We start from the raw sequence: 17290 nt of genomic DNA on the forward strand, positions 1-17290 counted from the left end.
TCTCCCCGCCCTGATCACGCACCCCTAGGCTGGCTCTCTGCCTTGGCTGCTAGCCCATGCCTGGGAGTCCAGGGCTCAGAAAAGGGGGCAAAGTGGGGAAGTCCTTCCGTGAGCACCTCCTCGGGGAGAAGCTGACCCCCGGTCAGTCTGAGGGGGTGCCCGAGCACTGTGCTTCCTGAGGAGGAACACTGCTTGCTCACGGATTTGGACGCGGGCGGATGAAGGATGGAGACGCAAGGGAGTAAGGGCGAGGTGGTGAGAAGGCCTTCGTCGGGATCTGGAGGGCTCTCCCGAAGCCTGTGGGGGCGGCACACTGACTCACTCTCACTCATTAATTCATTTATTCACATCACGGACATTTTTCAGTGCCTCCCGGAGATGCTCAAGGCATTTTCCCTCTTCCCACTGACCGCGGAATCCAAGATCTGGGAACAAGCAAGGGGAGACGCTGCCAGGGGATGGCGCAGAGGCAGGCTGGGCCCCGCGGGACGCGAGGGCGGGGGCCGGAAGCCCGGGGCGCGCTGCACCCGGCCGCTACCCCGCGACAGCCTCGCCCCAGGCGCAGGACGCTGCCCTGGGCCCCGCCCGGCCTCCGTCACTGACGTCGACCGCCGCCGGCGGGCGCTCCGGCTGCGAAGCGCGATGACGTCATCCGGGGCGGTCCGGAGGAGCCCGCGCCACCCCCGGGCGTCACGTGACGTCACCCAGCAATCCGGAAGCGCCCGCACGTGTGCTCCGCTGCCTGCTCTGGGCCCCCCGGGCCCGTTGTCCCTGGACATGGGTCGCGCCCGGCGGACAGGTGCGCACCGAGCCCGCTCCCTGGCCCGCCAGATGAAGGCGAAGCGGCGGCGGCCCGACCTCGATGAGATTCACCGCGAGCTGCGGCCCCAGGTCCCCGCGCGGTCTCGGCCGGACCCAGCGTCTGAGCCCGACCCCGACCTGCCGGGGGGCGGCCTGCATCGCTGTCTGGCCTGCGCGTGAGTCCCGGCCGGGCCTGGCCCGGGGAGGAGAAGGGTAGGCGGGACGGGTCGGGGGCGTGTGGTCCGGCCCGCGGGACGCGCGGGGTCTCCTCTCGTGGGACCCGTGGGTGGGCTGGCCTCCCATCCGTTCAGGCGCGCAGCCTGGCGTCAGGAAGAGCTCGGTTCAGGGAGGTGGGCGTTACCTGAGGCTTCAGCTCACTCTTCTCCTTACCCGCCTCCCATCGCTGCAGGAGGTACTTCATTGATTCCGCCACCCTGAAGACCCACTTCCGATCCAAAGACCACAAGAAAAGGTATGGGGTAAGGAGAGGATTGATGGATGAGTGCTGGGCACACAGGGCTTGCATCTGGTCAGCTCCCAACTGTCATTCTTCTTTCTCCCAGGCTAAAGCAGCTGAGCGTGGAGCCCTACAGTCAGGAGGAGGCGGAAAGGGCAGCGGGTATGGGCTCTTATGTGACACCCCAGCGACTGGCAGTGCCCACGGAAGTATCCACTGAGGTCCCTGAGATGGTCACAACTCCCTGCATGACCTGAGGCTGCAAAGTGCGGGGGCTGCCCATGGACAGCACTGCAAGGGCTAGGCTGAGAGGGGCTGTGCCGGCCTCTTTGGGCCCTGGGTTTGGGGAGTGGATGGCCTCTCCTGGGTGCTCTCACCCCCAATAAAGGAACTGGATAGAGAAGACTTGCCTCTGACTGTAATCTCCAGGCCACTCCCCCAGACTCCTGGGCTGTGCGGTTTCTCTGTTACTCTTGTTTACAGGACCTAGGGTGTCTGTTCCCCACTTGGTCCAGCTTTTCCCTACAGCCTTGCCTTCCCTCAGGGGTCCTGGGCATCTGAGCTGGAGCCTCCAGAGGGAGCCCAAGTCAGTAAAGGAGAGAGGGAGGGTCTGGTTAATACTGTCGTCTTCCCCATGAGAGCAGGAACTGACCCTCAGAAAAGAAGTGTGTTCCCAAGATTGCAGCCCCCGCTGAGTCACCTCCCCCAGGACCCAGGTGGGAGGCCGCCTACTTTATCATCAGGCCTGTGGCGGCCGCCGCTGCCCCACCATCTTCCAGACAGCATAGCAGGAGCCACCCAGTCCAAGGACAGCCAGCAGTGTAGCCACAATCCCAGCCAGTGGACTCCGGGGCTCTGCTTTCAGCTCCCCAGCTATCTGCATCTGAAGGTACACAGAGGGTCCATCTGAGGGGTCAGTTGGGAGACTTCTCAAAAGGTAGTGGGTAGGAAGGAACTGGAAGGTACAGTTGGGTGAAGAAGGTATGGATGCCACTGCTGCCCCAGGGAGATTCCACCCCAATCCCTCTCGCTTCACTGCCCATCTGGGCCCTGGCTGCTCAGGCGGCAGGAAACGTGACCGCCTGGCTTCTGGGGGTGTCAGCCCAGCAATGGTAGGGGAAAGTAGGGGGTCGGTGCCAGAAGCCATCGGTGAGAGGTACTTACCTGTAGTACACGGAAGTAGCCAGGGGTCAGGCGTCGAAATCTCATGGTGGATGCCTCTAGTCTCCCTGGCGGCCTGTGGGATGGAAGCAGGAATGAGGATAGCGGTGTTCACGATACCAAGGAGCAGAAATCCGGGCATAGAGGTTTCCGACTTCTCATATACATGAGAGCCATGCCTCAGAGGATGCTCACCAGCGTCTGCCCTCCCAGGTCTGGCAGGGGGCGGGGCAGATGGACCTTTAAATCTGGTCCCTTCCCCCTCCTGCCCGTCCTGCCAGCCTCAGGAGCAGCTGTCAAGAGAGATCAGCATCAGGCCTGAGCGGCACCTCCCCCACTCACCACGGAGGGCAGGCTGGGTAAGCAGGAGAGGCCTTGCTTGATAGCACTTGGAAGTCTTAGACCTGGACCAGGTACTAGAAGGCCAGGTACAGGAGAGCCAACCAGAGTTGGGTCCTGGCTCTATCCATACCCCTCAGATGACTGTATATCACCAGTCAGCCCTCAGCAAAAGAGGGGCAGGGTGTCTTATTAACCCGCCTCTTCCCCCAGACATTGGTAATCCTTTTCACTTGGTTTCTGTTAGATCAACGGCCCCTACCTTGGGGGAGGGCATATATTGCTTCTTTCTCCAAGATGAAGTTCCCGCAGGGACTTTCCTATTCTTGGCTTGGGGACAGTAATAAAAGGAGTTTAGTATATACTGATTAAGAAAGCTGTCCACGGCATGCTAAAAAACAGTAGCTGACTGTGCTAGGCAGTATTCTAAGCAGTAAATGTGTATTATTTCATTTGGTATTGACTATCTCATAAAATGAAAAAAATATTTAAAAAAGCACATTTTCAGAGTAGCATGTAAAGTATCTGCCTGTGTAGAGAATAGAAACTTCACAGTGGTCCCCACTCCAGAATGGAATAGAGATATAATGACCTGCTGTTAACCTTTGAATGTTTTACAATAAACGTGCAGAAGTAACTTTTATAAACTCAGAAAACTATATTTTTTTTAAGATTTTATTTATTCATGAGAGACAGAGAAAGAGAGAGGCACAGACAGAGGGAGAAGCAGGCTCCATGCAGGGAGCCTGACATGGGACTCGATCCCGGGACCCCAGGATCATGCCCTGGGCTGAAGGCGGTGCTGAGCCACCGGGGCTGCCCAGAAAACTATCTTTAAAATAGAAGCTACCATTTACTCTGCCCTTACCTCCCTAGCCCTGGCAGGTGACGGGGGCACAAAATAAAGGCAAGATCGTGAATGTTAGGCCCCTAGTCCTTTTAGGGGAGCACGTGAGCACAAGTGGTGAGTTCCTGTCCATTTCTCCCCTGCAGGATTACGTGTTCAGGGAAGGCAGGGGCTGGCTGACTCAGGGTAGGTGTTTAATGGAACTAAGATGGTGGAGACAGGTCTTTGTTTTTTGGGCTTCCCCAAAGTGCCACGGGCAGGTCGTTGAAGTGAGAGGCAAAAATGTGAAAGAGGGACACAGCACGGAGGAGTGATGAAGGAGCATGTGCCCCACAGGGTGTGAGGGGCATGAAGCAAAGGAGGGAACCAGAGAGGTGAGGGCTGTGTTGCACCTTTGGAGCCTACTGGTTCACCAGTGAGGGAGCAAGGCCTGCAGGGATCTGCGGAGATGTTGAAAATAGCAGCCAACAATCTGCATTCATGTTTGATGCCACATGTGAAGATGGGAAGGGGTCAGCAGAGCTGGCCAAGTTCCAGAGAACTGGATTTATCTGTGAAATTATGGAATGATAACTGAAACACACACACTATATGAGCCATCCATAGGCCAAGTACAGAATTTGGATTTGGGGCAAGATCATGACAGGCTTTGAAGGCTGGGTGTTGCACCCCTGGTAGGGATTCCTTTTTTTTTTTTTTTTTTTCCTGGTAGGGATTCCAAAGGGATAGTCAGAGGCTCACAAAATTAAAGCAATAATAACTCAGCTCTATTCCATAAGACAGATTTCAAAATACTTCAAGCAAATCTCCACAGCACTAAGGTCTAGGTGTCCCTGTTTTGGACAGGAAGAAACAGGTTCAGAGAGGTGTGGAGATTAGGCACAGTCACACAGCAAATGATACTGATACTGATTCTGATTCCAAATTCCTGGGAGTCTCCTGGTCTGGGATAATGGTGGTGATGGTGGTGATAATGGTGACAACAATAAGCAGTATGTTTCAGACTACTGTTTTAAGAGAAAGGCTCCTCACTGGGATTTAGAATTTAGGGGGCCCATAAACTTGGATGGGAAAAAATGATATGTTTTTGCTAACTTGTAATAGAAATTTACCATTTCTGAGGTGCCTGGGTGGCTCAGTTGGTTAGGCATCTGCCTTTGACTCCCGTCATGGCCTCTGGGTCCTAGGATTGAGCACTGAGCAGGCTCCAGCTCAGCCAGGAGTCTGTTTTTCCCCTCTCCCTCTGTCTCTTCCCCTGGTTGTGCTCTCTCTGTCTCTCTCAAATGAATAAATATTTTTTTAAATTACCATTTCGGGAATCCTTGGGTGTCTCTGTAGTTTAGCGCCTGCCTTTGGCCCAGGGCGTGATCCTGGAGTCCCGGGATCGAGTCCCACATCGGGCTCCCTGCATGGAGCCTGCTTTTCCCTCTGCCTGTGTCTCTGCCTCTCTGTCTCTCTCTGTGTCTCTCATGAATAAATAAAATCTCTTAAAAATAAATAAATAAAATTACCATTTCTTTCTACATGGATTGAAGTATGAACAGTATCTGTGGCTTTGTCACCTATTAAAATCACAGATATTTTTATACCAAATTATAGTTATTCAAATATCTCAACATTGTATATGCTCATAATTATTTCAAAATCATGATAGTTATAAACCCATTTCAGACACTCCTGCTATGTAGCTGCCATGGATTGGGCATCTCTAGGTCTAGTAGAGGGTCAGTGACCCAAATGGTGAATCTCCCTGTTCTCACACTGGTGACCCAGGCTTCTCCATTATGCTCCTGCATTCCCTATGTGTACTTGTTAACTGATAATGTGAGAGAAGATGAATCAAAGATCACACCCACAGTTTAGTGTTCTTCAAGTTGAACACCACACTGATAACATTAAAAAGGACAATTTAACTTAACAGTCTTGTTATATTTTTTAAAGATTTTATTTATTCATGAGACACACACAGAGAGAGAAGCAGGCTCCCCTGAGAGAGCCCTATGTGGGACCCAATCTCTGAACTCCAGGATCACGCCCTGAGACGAAAGCAGAGCTCAACTGCTGAGCCATCCAGGCATCCCCTTGTTACTTTTTTTTTTTTTTTGAGATTTTATTTATTCATGATAGAGAGGCAAAGACACAGGCAGAGGGAGAAACAGACTCCATGCAGGGAGCCTGACACAGGATTCGATCCCGGGACTCCAGGATCACGCCCTGGGCCAAAGGCAGGCGCTGAACCGCTGAGCCACCCAGGGATCCCAAGATTTTATTTATTGATGAGAGACACACAGAGAGGCAGAGACATAGGCAGAGGGAGAAGCAGGCTCCCTGCTGGGAGCCAGATGTGTGACTGTATCCCAGGACCCCGGGATCACCTGAGCCAAAGACAGATGATCTACCACTGAGCACCCAGGTACCCAACAGTCTTGTTATCTAATGCTGATAAACACATTACTGTATCATAAATGTATGGATTTTTTTTAAAGACGTTATTTTTTCTCTACACCCAACGTGGGACTCAAACTCACAACCCCGAGATCGAGTTGCACACTCTACTGACTGAGCCCGCCAGGCACCATAAATCCGTGTTTTGTTTTTGTTTTTTTTTTTTTATAAATCCGTGTTTTAAATATGTTTTGGTTATGATTCTTTGTAATCTTCAGCATTTCTCTAATGCTTCCAAAAGCACAATTCTGAGAAAGGGTCCATCGGTTTCACCAGACTGCCAGAAGGGTCTGTGTGTGTGCCAAAAACAGAGGGGGACTAGAAACCCCTGTTCCAAAAAGTTTTAGCGCTATTAAGACCAGTACTCGGCACAGCAGCCCATTTTGCGGAGAACCATGCACGGTGGGTAACAAGCTGCAACGCTGGTTTTCGCTGCCAGGGTTCTGGCTCCTTCTGTGCTCTGACTTTTTTTGTTTTGTTTTGAGGAGCCTCTTTTGAGGTCAAAGTGCAGTTTGGGGCGGGATCCCGGCCCGCTCCAAAGTCGCCCGGGTCGCACAGCGGCGGCACCGCCCCCGGGTCAGGCGGCCGGGCAGCCCGCGGTGGCGGGAGGCGGGGCGGCGGCGGGCCAATGGCAGTGGCAGCGCCTCACCTGGCCGTGCCCGTGCGCCCAGGTGTGCTGCTGGCTCCGCCCGGGGCCCGGCCCGGGTCCCTCCCCGGGCCGGACTCCGGGAGCGGAAATTCCTGCGCGGGCGGGCCCGGCGGGAGCGGCTGCGGGCGGGCGGTCCGGGCCATGGAGCCAGTAGCGACCTGGAGCCCCGGGAAGGTGGCGGCTTGGCTGAGAGGTGGGCCTGGGCAGAGTCGGGCTGGAGGGGCGCTGGCACGAGGAGACGAAACGGAAAAGGGACGTGCCAGGTCTGTCAGCGGCTTGGTCAACAAGTAGTTCGGGGCGCCTGCCGCGTACGCGGTCCTGGGCTAGGCGGAGGGATCGACGAGACGACCCGCGGGCCCGGGAGCTCAGCAGGGGTCCCCCAGCGCCCCGCGAGGGGCCGCCGGGGTGCGGGCGGGGAGGCGGCGCCTGGGGGATGAAAACAGAGGGACGGGCCGGCGCCCACGGCCGCCCAACCGCCTTCATCTTCCCTCCGCCCCAGGGCTCAGTGGGCTGGTATTAAACCCATTTATCAGAAGCGGAAACTGACGCACTGAGCCAGGAAGTGATTTGCTTGGGCTGGGCAACAGGGCCCGTCCTCCTGTCTTTTTTTTTTTTTTTTTTTTTTTTAATGATAGTCACATAGAATGAGAGAGAGAGAGAGGCAGAGACATAGGCAGAGGGAGAAGCAGGCTCCATGCACCGGGAGCCCGACGTGGGATTCGATCCTGGGTCTCCAGGATCGCGCCCTGGGCCAAAGGCAGGCGCTAAACCACTGGGCCACCCAGGGATCCCCCGTCCTCCTGTCTTTTCCCTTCTCTCCACTTTGAGAGAAACAGAAGGCCCAGTCAGACCGAAGGGGTTGGCACAGCCGCATCCTGGGGCCTCGGGGGAGAAGACGTGGTGGCCAGTCACTGAGACCCGAAGGCGAAGGCGGGGAAAGGGCCCAGACTGCAGCTGGGAGAGGGGAGGGGTGTCCTGACAGCCCTCCCGGGGAGCTCGAGCGGGGAGGGGAGTGGAGCTCCCTGCTGGCAGGCTCAGGCCGAGCAGCCCTGGAAAAGCCGGGCTTCAGGGCTGGAGTCAGACTCCCAGGCTGAGTTCCAGGCCCCACTGCTCCACTCACCAGCTCTGCGACCAGAGGTCTCAGTTTCTCTCTCCGTAAGATTAGAAAGTCAACAGCCATCTCATGGAGTAGACAAAATGAGACCATCGCAGCAGGTGCCTAGCCTGCGTGGCTCAAGGTAAACTTGGGAGGAAGGCAGCGCAGCAAGGTCACAGTACTCGGCCTGAGGGCTGGAGCCCTGGAGTAGCAGGTCCACCAACTCCCAGTCCAGTGTTCTTAATGTCACACGGGGAACGAAGAAGTTATTAATGACCGCTCACATTCCCCAATGATGGAGCCTCACTTGGGATGGAAGGAACTCCTTCAAAGAGTGAGCAAGCTACTTCATCTCTATTTGTATCCATTTTCCCACCTATAAAATGAGGATAATAATAGTCGTTACCTCCTATATTCAGTGAGCACCAAATGTGTTAATACATAGAAAACCCTTAAAATCTTGCCTAGCACATAAGCTTTCAATGGAATTTTTCCTGTCTTTGGTCTGCCTCGTCTACCTTGTGCCAGGCATGGGCTAGAGTTAAGGAGGAACAGTTTTTGATGGCCTAGAGCATGAGGGGCAGTGGGAACTGGAGAGATCCCGACCTACCCTGGGGAGTTATGGAAGGCTTCCTGGAGGGAGTTAGATTAAAAAGAAGGGTGAAGGAGCTAGAAGAATCCAGGCAGAAGAAATAGTGCATGTGAGGACCCTGAGGCAAAAGAGCATTCCAGGAGCTCCAGGGAGTTAGGGCTCTGGATCTAGAGTATTGAGTTTGAGGGGCTGTGCCAGAGGATGAGACTGGAGTCAGGGGGGGCCTGATCATACAGGGCCTTGTAGATCAGGGTAGAGTCTGGTGATGATACCATGGCAGCTGTTACTGTCTACTGTGAACTAGGGAATGGTCCAAGTGCTTCACGTGTTCCATGTCATTTAATACCCACATGATCAGAAAGTAGGTGCTTTTATTGTTGCCATTTCACAGGTGAGGAAGCTGAGGCACAGAGCAATTAAATTACTTGCTCAGCAGTCTCATCTGTGAAATGGGCAGAACATGCCCTGGGTCCCAGGTTTGTTGTTAGGAGCAGATGGGAGGAAAGAGGGCTTTGTGAGAATGAAGAAGTGGCCTGAAAGCCCTGCTCTCCCTCTAGGCCTCGATGACTCCCTACAGGACTACTGCTTTGAGGAATGGGAACTGCCTGGCAAGTACCTGCTCCAGCTCTGTCCCCGAAGCCTTGAGGCTCTGACCGTGTGGCCTCTGGGCCACCAGGAGATCATCCTGGAAGGGGTGGAACAGCTCCGGGCCCTGGTGAGTGAATGGTGGCCACACTTGTGCAGCTTCCACCCATCTGGGCCGTCCACTGCCAGGAGATAACCTGCCTTTTTTTCTGGCACAGAGCTCTGGGCTACAGACAGAGAACCTTCAGAGCCTGACAGAGAGATTGCTGGAGGGGACCTATGCTTTCCAGGGCTTAGTCCAAGGTCACCTGGAGGGCTGTGTGGAGCCCCCTGCCCATGTCCTCAGTGCAGCTGTGAAACTGATACATGAGGCCCATACCCTCCTCTTCTGGCTCAACAGGTACCCGGGGCTCCTCCTAAGACCCTGGTTGGGCCGGCTGGTGAGGAGGACCCTCCTTGTCCTTGGCCTCCTCTGGGACCTGGGAATGAAGAAGAGAGCTTGGCTGTTCCGATGTGGAGCAGGGCAAAAAGATTATTTGGTCTGTGTTGGGGGCATCAGGGCACCTGGCTTCCCACCCACCCCCAGCTTGTAATCAGAACAGTCATAACACTGCATGAAGAGTTTCTCTACTCCCTTCAACTGCTGCCGCTTATCCCATAGGTCCCTGATCAAATGTCACCTCCTCTGGGAAGCCTTCCCTGTTATATGTTCTCAGAGCTCCCTATACTTCACAGCAGATCAAGTCATATCATTATTGATGTAATCATAGGTTTAAGGTCTGTCTCCCCGGTGCCTAGAACAGGGCTTGGCATGTATTATGCACTTGACAAGTCCTTTGCTAAGCTCTTTAGATTTATCAGTCATCTCATTTACCCCAACCAAAACCCATCAGGGCGGATATTATCTCTCCCCTTGTGTCAAACGGGTAGTCGGCTCTGAGTGGTTCCATGACTTGACTGGTCATCACAGCCCCCTAATCACTGTTCCACCCTTCCCCCTGCCAGATACCTCTTCTCCCACTTAAATGACTTCTCGGCCTGCCAGAAGATTGGGGAGTTGTGCGGGGAGCTGGGCCAGGCCTTGCAGGAGGTAGGAGAACCAAGGGCCGGGCTTGGCCTGGGCCATAGAGACGAAGTCAGGCTAGAGCTTTTTATAACCTATGAATCAGCACAGAATCAGGTGTGGGGGTTGGGAAGAGGCAGGCACAGGAAGAAAGGAGGCCTGGCCGCTGGGTAGGGGCAATGGGGGTGTGGGGTCTTCTAATTGGCAGGGGTGGCTTGGGAAGTTTAACTCTCAGGAAAAGGTGGAGCCAGGGAGGGCATGTATGGTGATTTCTGGGCTAGGCGTCAGGGGATGAGACCTTGGAGCCAAAGCTCTGAGGCTGTGTAGTTCTAGAAGGAGACCAGCACGCAGGACAGAGTGGGACTATAGGGAAGCCCCCCCGCCCCCGCCCTTGGGAGAAGGCAGTGCCCCTGACTCGGGGAAGGCTGACGCCCTCTCTGCTTCCAGGACACTCCAGCGGCTGAGAAGGAGAGCAAAGTCCTGAGGATTGTGAGTATGGGTTTGGTTGAGTGGGGAGTTGGGGTGGCGGTGGGACGAGGTTCAGGCTGGCCATCCTGCTCCCCCTCCCCCAGTGCAGCCACGTGGTCGGGATCTGCCACAGCATCCTGAACTGCAGCCCCCAGGAGCTGCTGGAGCAGAGGGCAGTGCTGGAGCGTGTGCAGCTGGATGACCCTTTGGTGAGCCCTGCTCTCTTGGCAGCCTTGTCTGGGCCCTGAAATATGGCTCTAGGAACCCGCAGAATCCTGTATTCTGTACCACTCTTAAAGGCCCAGAGGGCTTTTCTGGGGTCTCATGTCGTTAAGTACTTTCTCCAATCTTGAGGGGCTTTAGCTGGTGTGGTCTCAGGTGACACATTCCAGCCCTGGGACACAGACACGGCAAGTTAGGGGACTGGGACTTTCTTGCTTTAATCTTTGACTGCTTGAGAAAACCAGAGTCCCCAGCCCTGCCCCTGTCCTGCCCCAGCCCTGCTTATCCTTTCTGGAGGGCTGCTGAGAATCTCATTAGCCCACAAGCCCCGCTTCCCTCTGGCCCCTATTGGAGAAGGAGGCGGGACCCAGAGAAGAGTGGCAGGCCCAACGTCACACAGCAGGTTGGGCAGTGCCGTCCTGGGGCCAGCTCGCTCCCCAGTTCCACCCAAGAATTCTGGTCCCCCATTACTCTCGGTGACTGCCGCCTCTGCCTCGGCAGGGCCTGGAAATCCACACCACCAGTAATTGCCTGCACTTTGTGTCCCGTGTGGGAACCCAGGTGAGAATCCCACGCCTTTCTCAGCTGCCCGCCCCAAGGCCCCCTTATTACCCTCCAGCTGAGCCCACTTCAGGCCCGTGGAGAGCAAACCCTATGAGCCTACCCCACCTATCAGGTCCCTGCCGACACTCGGCTGCAGATCCTGCCTGGAGACGAGATTGTCCAGGTCAATGAGCAGGTGGTGGTGAGTGAGAAGGGGAGGGACTGCTGAATAGAAGCCAGGGCTGGTGGGTGGGGAGGGCCCCTTGTGGAGACCAGGCTTATGGGGGCTGCCATCCGGGTCAGAGTGGCCTTGGTAGAGTCAAGGTGAAAGGGCTGGTGGGGGTCTCCTGGAGGAGGAGTGGCAGGAGGCGGAGGGTGAGGGCAAGGGCTGTTGGCTTAGCTCAGAGCCTCCTGGGCAGTTCCAGCAGCCCAGCACCCCTGCCCGCCCCCTGCTCTGTCCCCCAGGTGGGCTGGCCCCATAAGAATGTGATGAGGGAGCTGCTGCGGGAGCCAGCCGGGGCCACCTTAGTGCTGAAGAAGGTCCCGGTGCCAAAGACCCCTCCACAGGTACCTGCCCCCAGCCCTGCCCCTGTCCTGCTCTCAGACCCCTGTCACCAGCTCTGTCACCATTTCTGGTTGTTCCCCCAGACCTCTCCTCAAGCCCTGGGCTCTCCACAGCGGACGGTCCCCTCACCCCCCTCACCAGCTCGCCCCCCACGGTCTCCCAGGTAACGGGCTCTCCCCTCCACTATCTCCCAGGTAACAGGCTCTGCCCCAGGTGGGTTTTGGTGTCAGTGCCCTGGGCTCACTCATCTCATCTCTCCTTGCTCTCCCCAGAACCCCGTCTGAAGACATCTTTGCCTTTGACCTGACTTCAAACCCAAGGCCTGGACCCAGCACTGCCTGGACAGGTAGTTTCAAAGTCCCACCAGGTGGCAGATGCCCTGGGCAAGACATGTTGGATGCCTGGCTCTGACCTGCAAACTCTGACATCCTCACCCTACTGCCTAGCCTGGGGTTGGGCTCATGGACCCTCCTCTCTCTCGTTCCTCCTGACAGACTCTACCTCCCTCGACCTTGAGTCCCTGCCCATTCCCCCTGCATCCCCAGCCACACTCCCAGCAGGAGTAGCAGATACTCAGAAGCCCCCAGAACACCCTGACAAGGTAAGGTGAGGGCTCGGCAAGGACAAGTTGTGTGGCTTCAGACCAGGACCCTTCTGTAACCCCTTATGGCCTTTTCAGAGTCCTGTTCCTGGTCGGAAGAAATCAAAAGGTAAGAGATGTACTTGACTAGGTTGGGGTCCCTTGATATGAGGTCTTCAAAGTTTTTATAGTGTCTGGCAAGACCACCCCTCACATTGCACACACAGCCTCCCCTGAACAGCTGGGTGTGACAGACCTGTGCTTCCAGCCTGGGCCTCTCACCAGCTCTATGACTTTGGGCTAATGGCTCACCCTCTTATCTTCCATTTCCTCGTCTCTAAAATGGGAAGAGTCCACTCTACCTCAGGCAGACACCTGTGACATTTCAAGCACAGAGCACGGGTTCAGCAGTATCAGCTGGGAATGCTGGTAGGGGGGCAGGGAGCAGGTTTGGGACTCCAGGACACCGTGTCAGCCCCTAATAACCCAGGCCCTGCTGTGCTGCTGCAGGCGTGGCGACTCGACTAAGTCGCAGGCGGGTGTCCTGCCGGGAACTGGGCCAGCCAGACTGTGACGGCTGGCTCCTACTGCGCAAGGTGCCTGGTGGCTTCATGGGCCCGCGCTGGCGCCGCTGCTGGTTTGTGCTCAAGAGACACACGCTTTACTGGTACCACCAGCCCCAGGTGAGCCCCCCCACCACATACATGGGTTAGCAAGTGAGTCAGAGCCATGATTTTCATCCTTACTCCACCAGTCTGCTCCCCCTGTGGTCACAGGAAGGCCACAGGCCCCCTCCCTGAGCCCTATCTATAGAATAAGATCACTCTTTGAGAAAGATGAACTAATATGTGTGTAAGAGCAGCCTGAGAAAGGTATCACTGGCAGTGTAGAGAGAGTCACCTTTACTCTGCCCACCTTTCCTTCCTCTTCTGTTACCCTGTCTATCCTAGTGATGGGCCATTTGTTCAACTGCTTATTCATTCAATGAATGTTCAGGTGCCTACTGTGTACCCAGCTCTGGGCTGCATACTAGGGACAGAGGGAGGATGGGACAGTCCCTGCTACTCCAGGCTGGTAGTGGTGGGGATGAGTGCACACCCCAGGCCAGTTCAGCGAACCCATGCTATGATAAAGGAGAAGCCCAGGGGTGGGTAGGAGCCCTGCAGAGGTGGACAGTCCAACCTGGAGCGTCAAGAAGGCTGAGAAATCAATGCCTGGAGGTTAGTCAGATGGAAAGATGAAAAAACCAGGAAGGGAGAAGAGAGTTTGCAAAGTTCAGGGGTATGGAGCAGCTTCCTGCATCTCTAATAACACAACAAATGCATAAGCAGTCTTTTCTTCTGTGGCCGTCTTCCTGGATATCTTTGGCTCCTCTTTCCTGGCTCTAAGGCACCCCTTGGTCACACACTTTGCCCCATCCCAGATTCCTGCCCTGAGCTCTAGGCGTTGGGAGATTTGTGGTTGGAGAGCCCAGGAGCTGCACCTCCACCACCCCACCCCCAGGAGCCTGACTGGGCCTCCAGGGTCTTGGGGCTGCAGGCTGACCCTCACCCTGTAATTCCCCCCAGGATGAGAAGGCTGAAGGTCTCATCAATGTTTCCAACTACAGTCTGGAAAGCGGTCAGGATCAGAAGAAAAAATAGTTAAGTCTTGGAGTGTGACACTGGGGGGTGGGCTGAGAAAGGGAGAAAGGGAGAAGTAGGGGGGAAGGAGGATGCACCAGGTAGCTAGGGTTCCCAGTGCAGCCTCATGGGTTCTGGATGGGCACAGCCAGGCTGAGTGAGGCCCCTGTGCTCCCTGGCAGTGTGTTCCAGCTCACCCATGACGTGTACAAACCCTTCATTTTCGCTGCTGACACCCTGGAGGATCTGAGCATGTGAGTGCCAGCCCCCATCCCCACCCCCTTACCTCCCAGCTTCCACATGAATGCTTGTGAGCCTGGCTCAGGAACCTGGATTCCGATCCCTGTTCTCTGATGGTGGCTGATCAAGGCACTCACTTCTCCAAGCCTCAGTTTCATCATCTATAAAATGGGTTAGTTTGAGTTCCTACCTCTCAGAGGTACTCTGAGGATTAAGTTAGAAGATGATAACAGGTGAAAATCCCCTAGCATACAGTAGACGGAAACTCCGAGACACGTTTGCTCCTACACAGGTGGGTGCGCCATCTAATTACCTGCATTTCCAAGTACCAGTCTCCACGCCGGGCCTCCCTGCCCCGAGAAGAAGGTGGGTGTCTCACAGGGGTAGGTCTCACCAGGTCTCAGCTGAGCCTCTGTCTTTCCTGGGATGGGGGCTGGGAACTCCAATGCCCTAGCCCACTCCCTGGCCTCCTAAAACCCTGTGATGCTTAGTGGGCTCCCAATTGCTCCTGTTCCCCCAGACTGCTACAGTGAGACAGAAGCAGAAGACCCTGACGATGACGCTGGGTCCCGATCGGCCTCGGTGAGTAGGAGATGAGTGTGTGTGGGGGGTACATCCGTAGCGCTCAGAATGATACCCACTTCTCCTTCTGCTTTGCCCACAGCCCTGCCCAGCCCAAGTCTGGGGTCCGCTCCATGGAGACACATCACCTGCAGCTACCCCGACGCAGGGCAGCCCACGGACATCCTTTGGCTCACCACCAGGTGTTGTGCTGGGGTTGGGAGTGGAGATGGAGGGCAGGGGGTGGGGCAGGGCTGGGCACATGGTCATCTGCCCCCCTCCCCCACAGACAACAGTGAAGGGGCGCTGGAAGGAATGGTGCGGGGGCTGAGGCAGGGGGGCGTGTCCCTCCTGGGCCAGCCGCAGCCCCTCACTCAGGAACAATGGCGGAGCTCTTTCATGCGGCGCAACCGAGACCCCCAGCAAAATGAGCTAGTGCACCGCGTACGAGCACTACAGAGCACACTCAAGGTCAGCTGGAGGGCACTGGGCATGGTGGAGGACAGGGCTCCGGGCTTGTGGTTCTGCTTCCTGGCCTGAGCTCTGGGCCCAGCTGTGGACCGAACCAGTTCCAGGCTCCCAGAGCCAGCCTCTCCTCGTGAGGGTTGGGGCTGGAGTGGGCCAGGTGCTGGGTTCCAAGCACTGGACCCCAGAGTGAGCCCTGAGCTCGGGCTCTGCCCCTCTCCCTAGGTGATCATGCCCCCGAGCTCCCACTCTCTTCACAGGCAAAGCTGCAGGAGCTTCAGGCTTTGGAGGAAGTGCTGGGTGACCCCGAGCTGACAGGAGAGAAGTTCCGACAGTGGAAGGAGCAGAACCAAGATCTCTACTTGGAGAGCCTGGGGGCCGGGGCAGTGGTGCAAGCTGAAGGCCCCTCCCAAGTCCTGAGCTCTGACCCCAGAGAACAGCCTTCCCACCCCCTGCCCTCTGACCCTGAGGAGCAGTCTCATCTCTGCCCCTGGACCCCAGAGAGCAACCTCCAGCCTCCTGACCTCTGACCCTGGTCAGCACTCTGGCTCCTGACCTCTGGCCTCGAAGACCACCTCAACCCCCCAGCCTCTGACTCGCCCAGGACAGGGCCCCTGCCGGCTCTGTTCAAGGTCAGAAGTAGTGCTACCCCGAGATGGCCCCCTCTGCCTAAGTGTCCACCATTTCTGCTCCTCTCTCCCCTGGAGTGGGGTCAAGTGAAGTGAACTCTGGGCCATCCTCTCTCTTGCCAATGAAGTGGTGGGAAGCTGGCCTGCAAGAAATTCTCTCCCACCTCATCCTCTGACCTGTGGGGGCACAAACCCACTCCCTGCCTAGTCTTGTATAGGTGTTCATTTTACACAAGAAACACTTTCAACAAAATAAAATCAATCTTATCTAAAATGAATCCACATGTGCCTTTGCCTTCCATATTAGAACCAGGAATCTGCTCCCAGAGGGGACAAGGATGGAAAGGTATCAGAAGGACAGGAATGGGCAGCTCGGGTGGCTCAGCAGTTTAGCCCTGCCTTCAGCCCAGGGCCTGATCCTGGAGATGCGGGATCGAGTCCCACGTCGGGCTCCCTGCATGGAGCCTGCTTCTCCCTCTGCCTATGCCTCTGTGTCTCTCATGTGTCTCTCATGAGTAAATAAATAAAATTTTTATTAAAAAAAAAAGGGGGATCCCTGGGTGGTGCAGCGGTTTGGCGCCTGCCGTTGGCCCAGGGCGCGATCCTGGAGACCCGGGATCGAATCCCACATCAGGCTCCCGGTCCATGGAGCCTGCTTCTCCCTCTGCCTGTGTCTCTGCCTCTCTCTCTCTCTGTGTGTGACTATCATAACTAAATAAAAATTAAAAAAAAAAAAAAGACAGGAATGCTCTTGGTAACTGGTCCGCCATGTGTGCAGACCACTGGCCTGAGCCCTGTTCCTGAAGTTCTGTGCCTCTCAGGATGAGAGCTGCTGATCCATAGCCAATGAGGGCCTCCGCTTATGCCCATCTCTTCCCCACCCTTCAGAAACCAGGGGGTACTCTCCTGCCCCATCCCCAGGGAGGCACATAGAAACAAGAGACTGGCCTTTCTCTCTCGATGGAGAAACATACCTGTGTGGAAGGACAGGGTGGATGGCCCTGAGACAGGTTGTGGATGGCGAAGCTGGTGGGGACAGGTACAGGTTGAGGTCTTCTGGGAAGAGGATCTCTTCTCCTCCTCCCAGTCTCCCCTCCAGCTTCTGGACCCAGAGTAGGGCCATGCCCCTCTGTCTCCATCCAGGGGTGTACAAGAAACCTGACTTGTTCCCATCGGCCTCTGACCCCTGACCCCAGCCCAGCCCCTCAGTGCCCCAGGCTTCCTCTGTGGGGTACCCAGGGGAGTCAGTGGGAGGAGCTTTTCTTGAAGCTCAAGAATTCCTTGGTGGAATGTGGACAGCTGGAGGTCATAGAGTCCTCTATGATATCACCACGAGGGGGAGCAAGACCACTTGGAATGA

The 17290-nt window shown here is 55.8% G+C and overlaps 3 protein-coding genes across 5 annotated transcripts; 2 read left to right on the plus strand and 1 right to left on the minus strand.

Moving 5' to 3' along the window:
* Nucleotides 1-686: 686 nt before the first annotated feature.
* On the plus strand, nt 687-1661 carry ZNF593 (zinc finger protein 593). Its single transcript, XM_055331005.1, has 3 exons — nt 687-977; nt 1211-1273; nt 1365-1661. Exons 1-3 carry the CDS (start codon nt 778-780, stop codon nt 1513-1515), a joined length of 414 nt encoding a protein of 137 aa, XP_055186980.1. The 5' UTR covers nt 687-777; the 3' UTR covers nt 1516-1661.
* A 36-nt stretch (nt 1662-1697) lies between these two features.
* ZNF593OS (ZNF593 opposite strand) lies at nt 1698-4247 on the minus strand. The gene has a single exon (XM_055331006.1). The coding sequence runs from the start codon at nt 2559-2561 to the stop codon at nt 1998-2000; it is 564 nt and encodes a 187-aa protein (XP_055186981.1). The 5' UTR covers nt 2562-4247; the 3' UTR covers nt 1698-1997.
* A 2464-nt stretch (nt 4248-6711) lies between these two features.
* Nucleotides 6712-16208, plus strand: CNKSR1 (connector enhancer of kinase suppressor of Ras 1). Of its 3 annotated transcripts, none has more exons than XM_055332727.1 (21): nt 6712-6892; nt 8945-9102; nt 9191-9372; nt 9978-10062; nt 10483-10524; nt 10608-10712; nt 11227-11286; nt 11402-11470; nt 11734-11835; nt 11917-11996; nt 12106-12179; nt 12328-12434; nt 12513-12543; nt 12924-13096; nt 13982-14055; nt 14218-14289; nt 14568-14641; nt 14796-14857; nt 14940-15039; nt 15126-15307; nt 15562-16208. In XM_055332727.1, the coding sequence occupies exons 1-21, from the start codon at nt 6841-6843 to the stop codon at nt 15829-15831; spliced, it is 2154 nt and encodes a 717-aa protein (XP_055188702.1). In that variant the 5' UTR covers nt 6712-6840; the 3' UTR covers nt 15832-16208. The 3 variants fall into 3 exon arrangements, with proteins under 3 accessions (XP_055188702.1, XP_055188703.1, XP_055188704.1); XM_055332728.1 differs by lacking the exon at nt 6712-6892 and adding an exon at nt 7794-8129; XM_055332729.1 differs by lacking the exons at nt 6712-6892; nt 8945-9102; nt 9191-9372; nt 9978-10062 and adding an exon at nt 10166-10205.
* The last annotated feature ends 1082 nt before the right edge of the window (nt 16209-17290 follow it).

Source organism: Nyctereutes procyonoides, unplaced genomic scaffold (assembly GCF_905146905.1).
Source record: "Nyctereutes procyonoides isolate TBG_1078 unplaced genomic scaffold, NYPRO_anot_genome, whole genome shotgun sequence".
NCBI classification, from domain to species: domain Eukaryota; kingdom Metazoa; phylum Chordata; class Mammalia; order Carnivora; family Canidae; genus Nyctereutes; species Nyctereutes procyonoides.